This window comes from Nylanderia fulva, unplaced genomic scaffold (genome assembly GCF_048542155.1).
Source record: "Nylanderia fulva isolate GAGA-0341 unplaced genomic scaffold, ASM4854215v1 Scaffold511, whole genome shotgun sequence".
Classification (NCBI taxonomy): Eukaryota; Metazoa; Arthropoda; class Insecta; order Hymenoptera; family Formicidae; genus Nylanderia; species Nylanderia fulva.
In genome coordinates, this window is record NW_028190601.1 from 61,719 (window position 1) to 75,809 (window position 14,091).

Below are 14,091 nucleotides of genomic sequence, written 5' to 3' on the forward strand. Positions count from 1 at the left end.
CAACAAGAAGAAAAAGGAGAGCCCAGGATATCAGAGACCCGAGAACAAGAAGAAAAACGTGGAATGCTTTTATTGTAAGAAGAAAGGACATTTTGCACGAAATTGCCGAAAGAAGAAACGAGAAGAACAGGACAGCTCCGAAACAGGTAACTGTGCATTTGTGGTCGAGAGCTCCGGCCATGGAAAAGCAACAGCCGCTCTGCGTGGTGAAAGACAATCGCGGCCTTCCGATCGAAAAGGTACCGACCGAGGGAGAGAGAGCCACTCTGCAGTCGGTAAGCGAATTTCAAAGGCCGATATCAAAGACGTCTGGCTGACCGACAGCGGTGCGTCTAGGCATATCACCTTCAGGCGGGACTGGCTTGTAGACTTCGAGGCTAATACCGGTGAGACGATTTCCCTAGGGGACAATGCCACCTGTGAAATCCGCGGAACCGGAACCGTGCTGATAGAGAAGCACGTCAATGACACTTGGAAGAAAGGTAGGATCGAGAATGTTCTCTATGTTCCGAAAATCCGGAAAAATCTCTTCTCAGTCGGAGTCTGTACGACAAAGAATTATGAGGTTTGTTTCAAGGACAGCGAGGTAACGATTCTATTCGATGGGCATGCAGTGGCGCAAGGTGTCAAACAAGAGAACGAGATTTTCCGGATGCTCTTCAAAGTGAAGAAGGCCGAAGAAGCAAACATATCGTGCAGTGATCTTAAAACGTGGCACTGCCGTTTGGGTCACGTTAACAGAAGGACGATATCGAGAATGGCCAGAGACAGCTTAGTAAAAGGCGTGCAGTTGAATAAAGAAGAGGACGAAAGCTTCTTCTGTGAGTCGTGCCAGCTTGGCAAGCAACACAAGTCACCGTTCAACAAAGAAACGCTGGAGGGTCGGTACCAGCCAGGAGAGATGTTCCACAGCGACGTGTGTGGCCCCATGTCAGTGCAGTCGCTGGGTGGTGCCCGATACTTTGTGCTGTTCAAGGACGACGCCTCCGGATATCGACACGTGAGTTTTATCAAGCACAAATCTGACGCGTTTGATAAGTTCAAGGACTTTGAGAGAATAGTCGCCAACAAGTTTGGACACTCAATGAAAGCTCTACGAGTGGACAATGGCGGAGAGTACAGCAGTGCTGGGTTCAAACGTTATCTCGCCTCAAAAGGAATTCGCCTTGAGAGTACGATCCCGTATACGCCACAGCAAAATGGCAAGTCGGAAAGAGATAATCGTACGATCGTTGAAAGTGCAAGATCAATGCTGAAGGCGAGGCAGCTGCCGACATTCTTATGGGCAGAAGCAGTGCATACAGCCACCTACATCCTAAATCGAGTCCCATGCAGTCAAACAAAAGGGTCTACTCCATACGAAGTCTGGACAGGCAGGAAACCAGACTTGTCGCACATCAGGATCTTCGGATCGGAGGCATTTGTGCATGTGCCAAAGCAATTGCGCGACAAGCTGGATACAAAAGCGAAAAAGATGCTGCTAGTTGGATATAAAAGTGACTCTGCTGGATACAGACTTTATGATCCTGGAACGAAACGTGTTCTAGAGGCAAGAGATGTGACTTTTAATGAAAAAGAGATTTGTTCTAGAGTACAAGTTCCAGACACAGAAGTCCCCTGCCCAGGCATTTCAAGTATGAAGGACGACGAGACAGGACGAGACGAATCAAGGAGTGAGCAAGAAACAGAAGCTGCCGAGGATTCTCATCAGGAGAACGTACCGGACGAAGAGCGACCGCAATCTCCACCTACTCAGCAGAATCAGACACAGTCGCATCATTTGCGAAACCGTGATTCCATCAGACCACCGTCAAGGTATCAGGTGAATATCGCGGAGTGGAGAGTACCATCCTCTTTTCAGGAAGCTATCTCGGGAGACAATGCTGAAAAGTGGCGCGAGGCAATCAGAGAGGAATTGCAGGCCCATGAGCGGAACGAAACGTGGACGCTTGTTCCCGCAAGAAAAGACAGGACACCCATTAATTCCAAATGGGTATTCAAAATCCAACGGATGGCTTCCGGAGACATCAGTCGTTTTAAAGCACGATTGTGTGCGAGGGGTTTCCTCCAGAAGCCCGGTCTGGACTACAACGAGACATTTTCTCCCGTTGTGAGATACGACTCTCTTCGCGTACTTCTGGCCTTGATTGCATACAAGGATCTCAAGATGATTCAGTTCGACGTCAAGACGGCGTTTCTTTATGAAGAGCTAAAGGAAGACATCTTCATGAGGATACCGGAGGGTCTCAACGTCGGAGATGCGTCAAAGGAAAGTGTGTGCAAATTGCAAAAATCGTTATATGGCCTCAAACAGGCCTCCAGGTGTTGGAACAAGAAGTTCTCCTCTTTCTTAAGACAATTTAACTTCAGTGAAAGCGAAGCGGACAAATGCGTGTTCCGTGGCAGAGTTGAAGGCCACGACATATACTTGGCGTTGTTCGTCGACGATGGCATTGTCGCGGTCAAGTCGGCAGATAGTTTAAATTGCGTTGTTCAAGCCTTGCGAGGCGCTTATGACATCACATTAGGAGATGCGAGCATGTTCGCAGGCATGCAGATTGAAAGAAATCGAGCGGAGAAATCGATATTTTTACACCAGCGAGCTTATTTAGAAAGCGTGATAAATAAGTTCGGCATGATCGATGCCAAGACCGTGAGCATTCCGGCAGATCCACACTCTCACTTGCAACCGATAAAGAATGGAGAAGAATGCAAGCTCAAGGTACCGTTTAGAGAGGCTGTCGGATCACTCATGTTTTTGGCTGTCGTATCCCGCCCTGACATTGCGTTTGCAGTAAATGTGGTTAGCAGATATCTAAGTAGTTATGATAACAGTCACTGGGAGGCTGTAAAGCGAATAATCAGATATTTAAAAGGGACTATGAATGTAGGTATAAGATATAAAAACAGCGGGGGCGTTTTCAAACTTACAGGATACTCGGATGCGGATTTCGCGAGCGACATTGGAACCCGCAGATCGACCACTGGCTACGTCTTTACGTTAGCAGGTGGACCTGTAACCTGGTCCTCACAGAGACAGGGACTTGTGACACTCAGCACAACGGAGGCTGAATATGTTGCGGCTGCTTCTGCGACGAAGGAAGTAGTCTGGCTTAGAAAATTGCTCAGTGATATCGGATGTCGGTGTTCTCAGGCTACTACGATACACATTGACAATCAGAGTGCAATACGCCTTGTGAAAAATCCCGAATTCCACAAGCGTACAAAGCACATTGACATCCGTTATCACTTCATTAGAGAAAAGGTAGAAAGTAATGAATTGACTGTGTCCTTCATTCCTTCGAACTTTCAACTGGCGGATATTTTTACAAAAGCTTTGCCAAAGGATAGGTTTAGCTCTCTTCGCATAAGTCTAGGGATCGAGGATGAATTGGCAGAACACTCAAGTGGCGCGAGTGTTGAGGATTGATCTTTCGTAATCTGCCAATTGTATTTTCCTCTCTGGTCGTTCATCGCGATTGACAGCGAGTCTATACAAGTTATATATTCCATTGTATGAAAGTTGTCGCTGCTGCGAGTGTGCCCGTCTATGTTTTTGTTATGCTTCTCGCCTCTACCGTTGAGAATCCCCTATACAGTCAGTCTTGTACCGGGTCAGCTCGCTGGCGCACGAAACTAAAGATTAAACGAGTCAATATTCTTTTGATACAAGAAGGCCTACCAAGTGATTTCTCTGAGCATCAACCATTTTCCCTTAACAATTAAAAGAAAAGAGATTCCTAAAGATGATTGGAAAACAATGAATATCAAAATTTTAGGACGATATAGTAAATATTATACGTATATATTTAATATATTTAAATACTTTAATATATTTAAATTGCAATTTCTTATGGTTATTTTTAAGAATTTGTATATAATTTTTTATAATTTAAATGGTAGTACGTAAAACAGAATAAATGTAATAATAAAGTTGAAACAATTGCAACAGATCTTGTATAATTTGTTATGGAAAAAGATAATTTAAAATATAATTAATAGATAAATTTACGTTTTGTCTATATTTTTTATAACTTGGCTTTTCATTTATTTGTTAAAAATTGTTCAATTTATTAAATATAGCAAGTAGAACTTTATATATATATATATATATATAAGATTTTTTAAATGAAACATTTTTATCAAGTAACTATAATTTAACAGCAATATTTTTTTCTAGACGATTATAAAATTGCTCAAAGAAAATGCAAAACTGCATTGGATAGAGATAATCTCTCATCATTATCTGAATCTGCTGAATATGGAAAAGTATGTCGTGTACCGAAACGTAAAAGACAGTACAGTGATACATACACAGATACCGATACGGAAAGCGATGAGTGTGGCGAAAAGGATTTGTCCATTAATTTTCCGACATATAAAGCAGATAAGACTGGTATTTCATCAAATTCGAACAATAATGTTGGCCAAGTCAGTGAGAGCAATAAAAAGCAAAATTCAGACAATATTTTAACTGAGATCCGTACTAATAAATCGAATAATAATGTTTACCAAATCGGCGAAAGTAAGAAGCAAAATTCTGATAATATTTTAGCTGAGATCCATACTAATTTTTAAAAACACGCAATTGAAATGAAAGGTAATATGTATGGAGAAAATATATGTTTTATGTGTGGAAAAAATGCCTTAGTATAATATTGCTATAATATGCATACTTTCTAATTCACTTGCAAATCGTAAAATATGTTAAGGCTGTTTTGTGTTCATTATATGTATATATATTTTGAATTTTTCAGAATTTCAACGCCAAGTTCTACGACACTTACATAGCATTAATGGCCGCATGGGAGAATTAAATGAGCACGTAGAATTATTAAAACAATCTAATTTTCTCGTTGATCAAGAAAATACTAATCAAAATATTACAAATAAAGTATCATTACAATGCATAGAAAATTTGCCAGTAAAATCAAAAATGGAGCTTCAAGAAATTGAGAGAACTTTACAAGATAAAGGAATATTCCATGATGTGGTAAAATGATCGTTATATTACTAAAATTATACCATAATTATATAAATAAATATAATAATATATATAAATATAATAATTATAATAATATAAATATAATAATAATATAAGGAAAATATAATAATAATAGTATATAAATATAAATAAGTATATTTTATACAATAATTTTTGAGGCTACAGAATTGTCGAAAATGGGCGGTAGTAATTTACGAATTATTGTCAAGAAATTGATGTGCCGAATTTTAACACCGGAAATTGGAAGAGAATACAGCTGGGAGGGGCACAAGGGGAACCTAATTTTTAAGGATTTACTTCTGGCAAAATTAGTCCTTAGTAAGTAATACAAATATAATTTTAATTTCTTTATGATATGTTTAGGAAAGTTATATTTTATTTTTTGTTTTAAAGTAATTAATACATAATTAATACATTGGGAATTCACACCAGATTCAACATTTTAGTGAAATTTATTTGTTTAGAAATGTTTAAATTGCAGTAAAAAAAAGTTTTAAAGAAATTTGCTAGTATTTAAAAAAAACAATCAAAATATAAGATTCCTTATCATTTCAGAATCCGTAAGACTTACTACACGGAAAAGTCCTGTAATTATAACAGATGATGAAATTATAAACATCGTTAAAACTTGGTTGGTAAAAGCCAAATTAAAAACAAAACCAACACAGCAAAATGAAGCCAATCGTTCGTGTAATAGCGAACATTAAAAATGTTAAAAGTTTCTTGAAGAACTACTACTCTAAAGTACAAATTTAATAACCGTGATAGTTTTTGTGCAAAAAACAAGTATAATTTATTTTATGTTTTTAAATATAATGTACTTCAGTAAGATTTTATCAATAATTATTATAATTAATTTTATTTTGCTTTAAAAATACGAATATTTTAAGTTTAATTCAAAAACTTATGGTAAAACTCTTAAAGTATATTATTGACATGTAAGGGAGAATTGAAGATATATATGTTTTTTTTATTAATTTTTTTTCTTTTAATTTTAAAGGAAAACAATTCACGTTTTTCTTTTAAATTGATAATAATAATGATAGTCTTTATTTAAGATAAAAAATTGAAGAAATGTTTTTTATTTAAGTATAAAATTAATTCTGACATGTATGAGAGAACAATTATTACCAGTAAAATTTTTTAAATAATGTAATAGTAATATATCAATATTATTTACTTAAATATATATATATATATATTTCAAAAGAAAAAAGAAATACTCGTATATATATCGAAGATCTCAACTGAAATATATGTGTAAGCTTTATTTTAAAAAATATATTAATATTAAGAGAGAGAATTATATAGTTTTAAATAAATGTGTATAGATATATATATATAATCTTAAAACTTCAGTTATTAAATTTTACGTACCCCTTTTCTCTCTGTACTTCAATAATATTTATAAATTATAATAATATTTATAAATACAGCATAGAATATCCTATAAATATTTTTTAGAATATTCATGAATAATCTGTAATTATTCTTAGAATGTACATAGAACGTTTACTGTCTTGCATTGAATATTTTATAAATATTATCGAATAATTTATAAATGTCCTGTGAATATTCCTGAATATATTAAGAAAAATATCTATATTCCCAGAATATTTTAAAAATATTTGCGAATATCTTATAAACGTTCTATAAATATACATAGAATATGAGGTTCCGTTTCGAATGTTTCTACAAATATCTATAAATGTTGTATGAATATTCCGAAATATTTTAAAAAAATATAAAATATTCGGGAATATTTATAAAACATTTGTAGGATTATTCAAGAATAATTATAGAAATTTCTAGGAACATTCAAAGCGGGACATCGCACATTCCTTGCACATTCATAGAACATTCAAAAGATATTCACGAATATTCCAAAGAATATTCATAGAACATTCAAGAAATATTCCATGCTGTATGGGGTACCACCAGGTGAATATTTTCACTATGGTTTAAAAAATGCCTTGCTTGATCAATTGAAAATTATTGATATCGACAGAATATCTACTAATATTCAGATAAATATAAATATTGATGGGTTGCCAATAGCCAAAAGTTCAAAAAGTCAACTTTATCCCATTCTGGGAGAAATGTATCCAAAAATTGCTGAGCCATTTGTAATTGGAGCTTATCATGGAAATGAGAAACCTAATTCCTGTAATACATTTCTGAGAGAATTTATTAATGAATATAACGTTTTACATCAGAGTGGATTTTATTATTGCAACCAAAAATTCACAATTACAATTAGAGCTGTAATTTGTGACAGTCCAGCACGGTCTTTTGTTACATGCACAAAAAGTCACAATGGTTACTTTGGATGTGGAAAATGTAGAGAAGAGGGAAATTATAATAATCATCGTATGTTATTTTTGAATTCAAATGCGGCTTTAAGAACAGATGAAAACTTTATCCAACGTATTTGTAGCGACTTATAAATAAATTCACCAGATCTTTGAAAAAGTAATGTTTATTCATTGAAAGTATAAAGCGAAAGAACAAAAAGAATTAATATGTAACAAATAAATGAATGAATGTGTTGTTATGGAAATATTGATTTTTCTTAAAAACATTATGTATATTAATGAATTGAAGTTATTACAAATGTATAAAGATGTAAAAAGTGTAAAAGTGCAGTGAAAAGTATAAGGTGTAATGAAAGTGTAGAGTGTAAATGAAAGGTGTGGATGATGAATGCTACAGTACTCCCCCCCAAGTGACGATATTCGTTGCGAAATGGACTTTCTTCTTCTTTGGTGGGTAGGTGCGTAAAGCTTTTCCAACAGTAGAAGAAGAAGAAGGATTTGAAGTAGCAGAAACAGGAGCTGAAGTAGCAGGAACAGGAGCTGAAGTAGCAGGAACAGGAGTTGAAATAGCAGGAACAGGAGTTGAAATAGCAAGAACAGGAGCTGAAGATCTGGTAGAAAGTTCAGTAGAATCTGAAGTTCTAGGAATGAAGGCTGGCTTGAGACGTTCTGTCGAAATATTGACAACTCTTCCTGAAACATTAACTGCAAATAAATGATCAGAGATACGTTTCTCAATAGGAAAAGGGCCAGAATAAGGAGGTTGTAGTGACTTCCTAACAGTATCTTCTCGAATCCAAACATGAATACAATCAAAAAGATTCTTGTGAACGAAAGGTGATCTTTTGCAATGATGACTTGTAGGAGATGATCTGATATTCCTCATATGAATCCTGTGTTTTTCAAGAAAGATTTCAGGATCTGCAGAAAAATCTTCTTCAATGAAAAATTCTCCAGGAATACGAAGAGTGGATCCATAAAGAAGTTCTGCAGGTGAAGCTTTTAAATCTTCTTTGAAACACGAACGTAATCCCAAAAGAACTGAAGGTAAAGATTCTACCCAGTTGGTTGTTTCGTGGCACATAATCGCTGCTTTCAAAGTCCTATGCCATCTTTCCAGAATTCCATTTGAAGCAGGATGATAAGCAGAAGTTCTAATCCTTTGGCATCCAATTAGGTTTGTTAAAGCTTTGAATAAAGCTGCTTCAAACTGAGGACCTTGATCTGTTGTAATGCTGATAGGAGAACCAAAACGTGCTACCCAATGTGAATAAAATGTTGTAGAAATAATTTCAGCAGAAATCTCAGAAATAGGAACAGCTTCAGGCCATCTGGAAAAACGATCAATCATAGTAAGACAATAGCGGTAATTTTGACAAATAGGAAGTGGTCCAACAATGTCTAAATGCACATGCTGAAAGCGTTGATCAGGAATTGCAATCTTAATTGGAGAATTCTTGGTGTGTCTTGAAATCTTCGCACGTTGACATGAAAGACAAGTTCGAGTCCATTCCTTCACATCTTTCTTCAAAGAAGGCCAAATGAATTTCAGTAGTAATTGTTTAGATGTCAATCTGCCGCTGGGGTGAGCGAGTCCATGAACAACATCAAAAATTCTCTTGCGTAAGAGTTTAGGAACATATGGACGAATTAATTCCGAAGAGCAATCACAATAAATAGGTATGGTTGATCCTGAAAGAATAAGTTTCTTCAACAGAAGTGAAGAATTTGAAGAAAGTAAAACTTGAAGTTCTTCATCTTCTTTCTGATAATTAGCAAGTTCTTCTAAAGAAACTATAATAGGCATTGAAATAGATTCAATTTTTGACAGAGCATCAGCAACTGAATTCATTTTTCCAGAAATATAGGTAATATTTGTAGAGAATTGAGCAATAAAGTCCAATTGACTGATCTGTCTTGGTGACGCTTTATCCAATTTCTGACGGAAAGCAAAAATCAAAGGTTTATGATCAGTTCTGATAATCAGTTGTCTTCCTTCAACAAAATGTCTGAAATGTTTAATAGCCAAATAAATGCTAAGAAGTTCTCTATCATAAGTGCTATAATTTCTTTGAGCTTTGTCTAGTTTCTTTGAGAAAAATGCTATTGGTTTGATATCGTCGTCAATAGACTGTTCAAGTGATGCACCAACAGCAAAGTCAGAAGCATCACAAGTTAAAATAAAAGGAGCATGAGGAGCAGGATGAGAAAGGGTAGTAACTTGTAAAAGTTCTTCTTTACATGACTCGAAAGCTAATTCCGCTTCTTTAGTCCAAGAAATAATTCTTCTATCCCTCTTGCGACTGTCCTTTAAATATTCTGTTAACAGAGCTTGATGATTTGCAGCATCCTTGAGACAACGACGATAATAATTGATAATTCCTAAGAATCTGCGTAATTCATGAAGTGTCTTAGGTTTAGGATAATCAATAATTGATTTCACTTTTTCGGATGTAGGTTTAACTCCTTGGTTAGAAACTAAGTAACCAAGAAAAGAAATCTCGCTTTGACCGAAAAGACATTTAGCGACATTGATTGTCATTCCAGCTTGTTGAAGACGATCAAAAATAATGCGTAAGTGAGCAATATGTTCTTTCTCATCTTTAGAAGCAATAAGAATGTCATCAAGATAACAAAAGGCAAAACTCAAATCATTAAGTAAAGAGTTCATGAGCCGTTAAAAAGTTTGGGCTGCGTTTCGTAAACCGAAAGGCATTACGACAAATTCAAAAAGCCCAAATGGAGTAGTGACAGCTGTTTTGTGAATATCTTCTTTAGCGACGGGTACTTGATAGTACGCTTTAACTAAGTCGATTTTAGAAAAGATATTCTTACCAAAAAGTGAAGAAGAAAAATCTTGAATATGAGGTAAGGGATAACGATCCGGGATAGTCACTGAATTGAGTGCACGATAATCACCACACAGTCTCCAAGAATTTTGTTCCTTTTTAGGTACCATATGTAGAGGGGCTGCCCAGGAGCTGCTTGAAGGCCTGCAAATTCCTTGCTCCATCATAGACTTGAATTCTTCCTTGGCACATTTAAGTTTCTCAGGAGTAAGTCTTCTGGGAGTCGAAAATTTAGGAGAACCTTCCGTAACGATATGATGTTCAACACCATGTGTTTTTACCGAGGAAATTGGAGAAAAACGGGTGAGTCCTGGAAATTCGGTTAAAAATTTGTGGTACACAGAATTAGGAGATGTGGTAAAAATTGACAAATGTGCAACTTCTTGAATTTTTCCAGTATTCATAAGACCGGTAACATTATCAATCAATTTCTTGTTTTTAATGTCAATTAGGAGATTAAAATGACAAAGGAAATCGGCGCCTAAAATAGGACGTTGAATATCCGCGACACAAAATTTCCATTTGAATTCTCTCCTTAAACCGAGGTTCAAAATTAAAGTTTTAGAACCGTAAGTATTAATTTGAGTACCATTTGCGGCAAAAAGTTTTAAATTAGTATGCCACGGCTTCAATAAAACCTTTTTAGGTAACAACGATATATCAGCGCCCGTATCGACAAGAAAATTCAAATTTGAATGTCTGTCGAAAATAATGAGGCGATTATTAGAAACACCGTCGTAAGCAGCTTCAGTCTTAAACGGCGTTTTTAGTTTTCCTGTAAAGCCAGGAATGTTTTGGACATAGAACAAGGTAAAGTACATCGTTTAGCCTTATCACCAAACTTCTTATGGTAAAAGCAAATTGATGTATCTTTAATATCTTTATTTGATTTGTCTTTCTTACGCGATAACGATCTAAATCTTCTATTCTCTCTAGACCGGCTTTTGGAACGATCTCGAAGAAACTTCAAGAGCTTCGATTCTTCGTAGCAAATCCGCGAAATCCGAAGATTTATTATTTGCATTATTGGAAACTTCCGCGACTTGCAAACCGTCGTCCCGATCAGCAATTTTATCGGCTAATTTCGCAAGTTTAACAAGAGGAACATCCTCTACTACGGCTAAAGTCGTTTGAATTCTATGTGGTAAGCGTTGAAGCCAAATCATTTGCAAAACACTATCTGCTAAAGATCCTCCAGACAAATGACGAATTTCTCGAAGTAATTCCGAAGGCTTTTTATCATTAAGTTCAATTCCAGCTAATATTTGTCTCAAACGTTTTTCCTCTGAATCCGTAAAGCGATTTATTAATATTTTCTTTAAATAATTATATTTATCTGTTTCAGGTGGATTTTCAATGACTTCAGATATGTTTACTAAGGCTTGTTCATCAAGATGACGAATGACAGAACTATATTTAATATCATCTGATCGAATTCGATAAACCGTAAACTCACTTTCAATAGAAGCAAACCAGAGTTTAGGTTGTTTATGCCAGAAAGTCGGTAGTTTTAATGAACGAAACTCATTTGAGTGAATTTGTAACATAGGATCACTCACTTGATGTCCAGTTTGAGAAGGTAAAATATTAATATTATCTGATCCAACCTGATTTGATCCGCTCGCCAAATCCATATCAATCTGTGTATCCGAACAGGGTCTAACTGGTGATCTATCGATTGGCATTTTCCTCTTGTTCCAGGAATCCGATAAAATGATTTGAGAATTTCCGTGAAGGACTAATCCGCCTCTGATGTTTCAAAGATCCGGAGAATGAATCTCTTAAAATCAGAATATCCAGCAATTCTTCCAAGCGATGATAATATTTCGCAGACTTCAAATACGACGATCACTTGGCACTTATTCCGCATCAGCCTTTAAAATGCGTCGGCTTTAATATCACGTCGGCTTTAATATTACGTCGGCTTTAATATCACGTCGGCTTTAATATCACGTCGGGGTCACCAAAAATGTAGCGACTTATAAATAAATTCACCAGATCTTTGAAAAAGTAATGTTTATTCATTGAAAGTATAAAGCGAAAGAACAAAAAGAATTAATATGTAACAAATAAATGAATGAATGTGTTGTTATGGAAATATTGATTTTTCTTAAAAACATTATGTATATTAATGAATTGAAGTTATTACAAATGTATAAAGATGTAAAAAGTGTAAAAGTGCAGTGAAAAGTGTAAGGTGTAATAAAAGTGTAGAGTGTAAATGAAAGGTGTGGATGATGAATGCTACATATTGATGAAGAGCATCATTTTGGAACATCACCGTTTGAAGAAACAGGTTTAGGGATGGTTTCGCAATTCCCACTTGATTACATGCATCTGATTTGCCTCGGAGTTGTAAAAAAAATCTTACAAACTTTTACACATGGCTCTCATAAACAAAAGTTTTCTGCTAAAATGATCAAAGAAATATCTGCAAATTTAAAAACAATAGCCAAATGGATTCCATCTGAATTTGCAAGAAAAACTCGTGAATTAGAAAATTTGGATCGATGGAAAGCGACTGAATTAAGATTATTTTTATTGTATGTAGGTCCAGTTGCTCTACAAAATTATTTACCAAAGAAATATTTGATCCATTTTATTTCATTACATTGTGCAATCAGGATTCTTTGTCACGAAACAGATTGCAAAAGAAATAATAAATATGCGAAAGATTTATTGAATTATTTTGTGGAAAAATGTATTGAATTGTTTGGTACTAATTTTTTGATATATAATACCCACAATTTAATTCATTTAGCCGATGATGTTTTAAAATTTGGTCATCTCGATTCATTCAGTGCTTTTTCATTTGAGAGTTATTTATATAATATTAAAAAAAAACTTAAAAAAGCAGAAAAACCTTTACAACAGCTACACAATCGAATTGTAGAACATGTTGCATGTAATTTAAAAAAAAAGATTATTTTTTTCGAGAAACCTAAAGTGATGTGTAAAAATAATAAAAAATCCGAGGAACTTGGTATTGCTTCATATAATACTATACATTACAATAAATTTACACTATCAACAATAAATAAAGCGGATCAGTTTTGTTATTTGCAAGATGACACTATTGTACGCGTTAAAAATATTTGTTTAAATAATGACAATCCTATTTTAATTGGAGAATCATTGATAAATCCTATAGGATTTCCAAATTATCCTATTGATTCTAAGGAGTTTGATATTGTAATCGGGAATCAATGGTCTCATTCAACAAATTTTGATGCAAATAATGTTACCAGAAAAGCTGTATGTATCCCATATAAGAAATCATATTGTTTCTTGCCTTTGCTACATTCATATAATTAAAACGATTATTTTATTTCCAATTCATAATATAGAAAATAATATAATTAATAATTTAAAGCTATTATACTTTTACTGATTTTATTTTGTCATATATATCGATATAAACTTTATTTATAAACATACTTTATATTTTAACAACTAATCAAAAAGATTATTTTCTTATTAATCATATTCCATTTCATGCGTGTAAAAAAATTACTCAAACATATAAAAGTACTTCTAATTTATATTATGTTTATATTATATAAATCGTCTTTGTAAAATAAAAATTGATTTTAAAATGATAACAAAGCTATTACATGTAATTTATATAAATATAAAAAGTAATATTAAAAATTATATTTAGAGAAATGATAACATTATCATAAATATATTTATATAAGTATTTAACTATTTATGTGTGTATCGATCGCTGAAGGTTTCAAACTGTGTTTCATATATATATGTATATATATAATATATATATATATAAATATATATATATATATATTATAGTGATTAAATATATTAGTGATTAAATAATATCGTGAAGATCTGCGCATAATTGCGGTTTAGACGGAGTGTATACGGAGTATACCATCAAACATATAATCGCTATCAAAATTGG

The 14,091-nt window shown here is 34.2% G+C and overlaps 3 protein-coding genes across 3 annotated transcripts; all 3 read left to right on the forward strand.

Moving 5' to 3' along the window:
- The first annotated feature begins 3,728 nt into the window (after positions 1-3,728).
- LOC114946022 (uncharacterized) lies at positions 3,729-6,156 on the forward strand. Its single transcript, XM_085487245.1, has 5 exons — positions 3,729-3,788; positions 4,181-4,600; positions 4,758-4,993; positions 5,164-5,323; positions 5,561-6,156. The coding sequence occupies exons 2-5, from the start codon at positions 4,594-4,596 to the stop codon at positions 5,710-5,712; spliced, it is 555 nt and encodes a 184-aa protein (XP_085343371.1). The 5' UTR covers positions 3,729-3,788; positions 4,181-4,593; the 3' UTR covers positions 5,713-6,156.
- A 432-nt stretch (positions 6,157-6,588) lies between these two features.
- LOC146721256 (uncharacterized) lies at positions 6,589-7,452 on the forward strand. The gene has a single exon (XM_085487243.1). It carries the CDS (start codon positions 6,925-6,927, stop codon positions 7,450-7,452), a length of 528 nt encoding a protein of 175 aa, XP_085343369.1. The 5' UTR covers positions 6,589-6,924.
- A 4,958-nt stretch (positions 7,453-12,410) lies between these two features.
- LOC114946024 (uncharacterized) lies at positions 12,411-13,692 on the forward strand. Its single transcript, XM_029322405.2, has one exon. The coding sequence runs from the start codon at positions 12,411-12,413 to the stop codon at positions 13,482-13,484; it is 1,074 nt and encodes a 357-aa protein (XP_029178238.2). The 3' UTR covers positions 13,485-13,692.
- Positions 13,693-14,091: the final 399 nt, after the last annotated feature.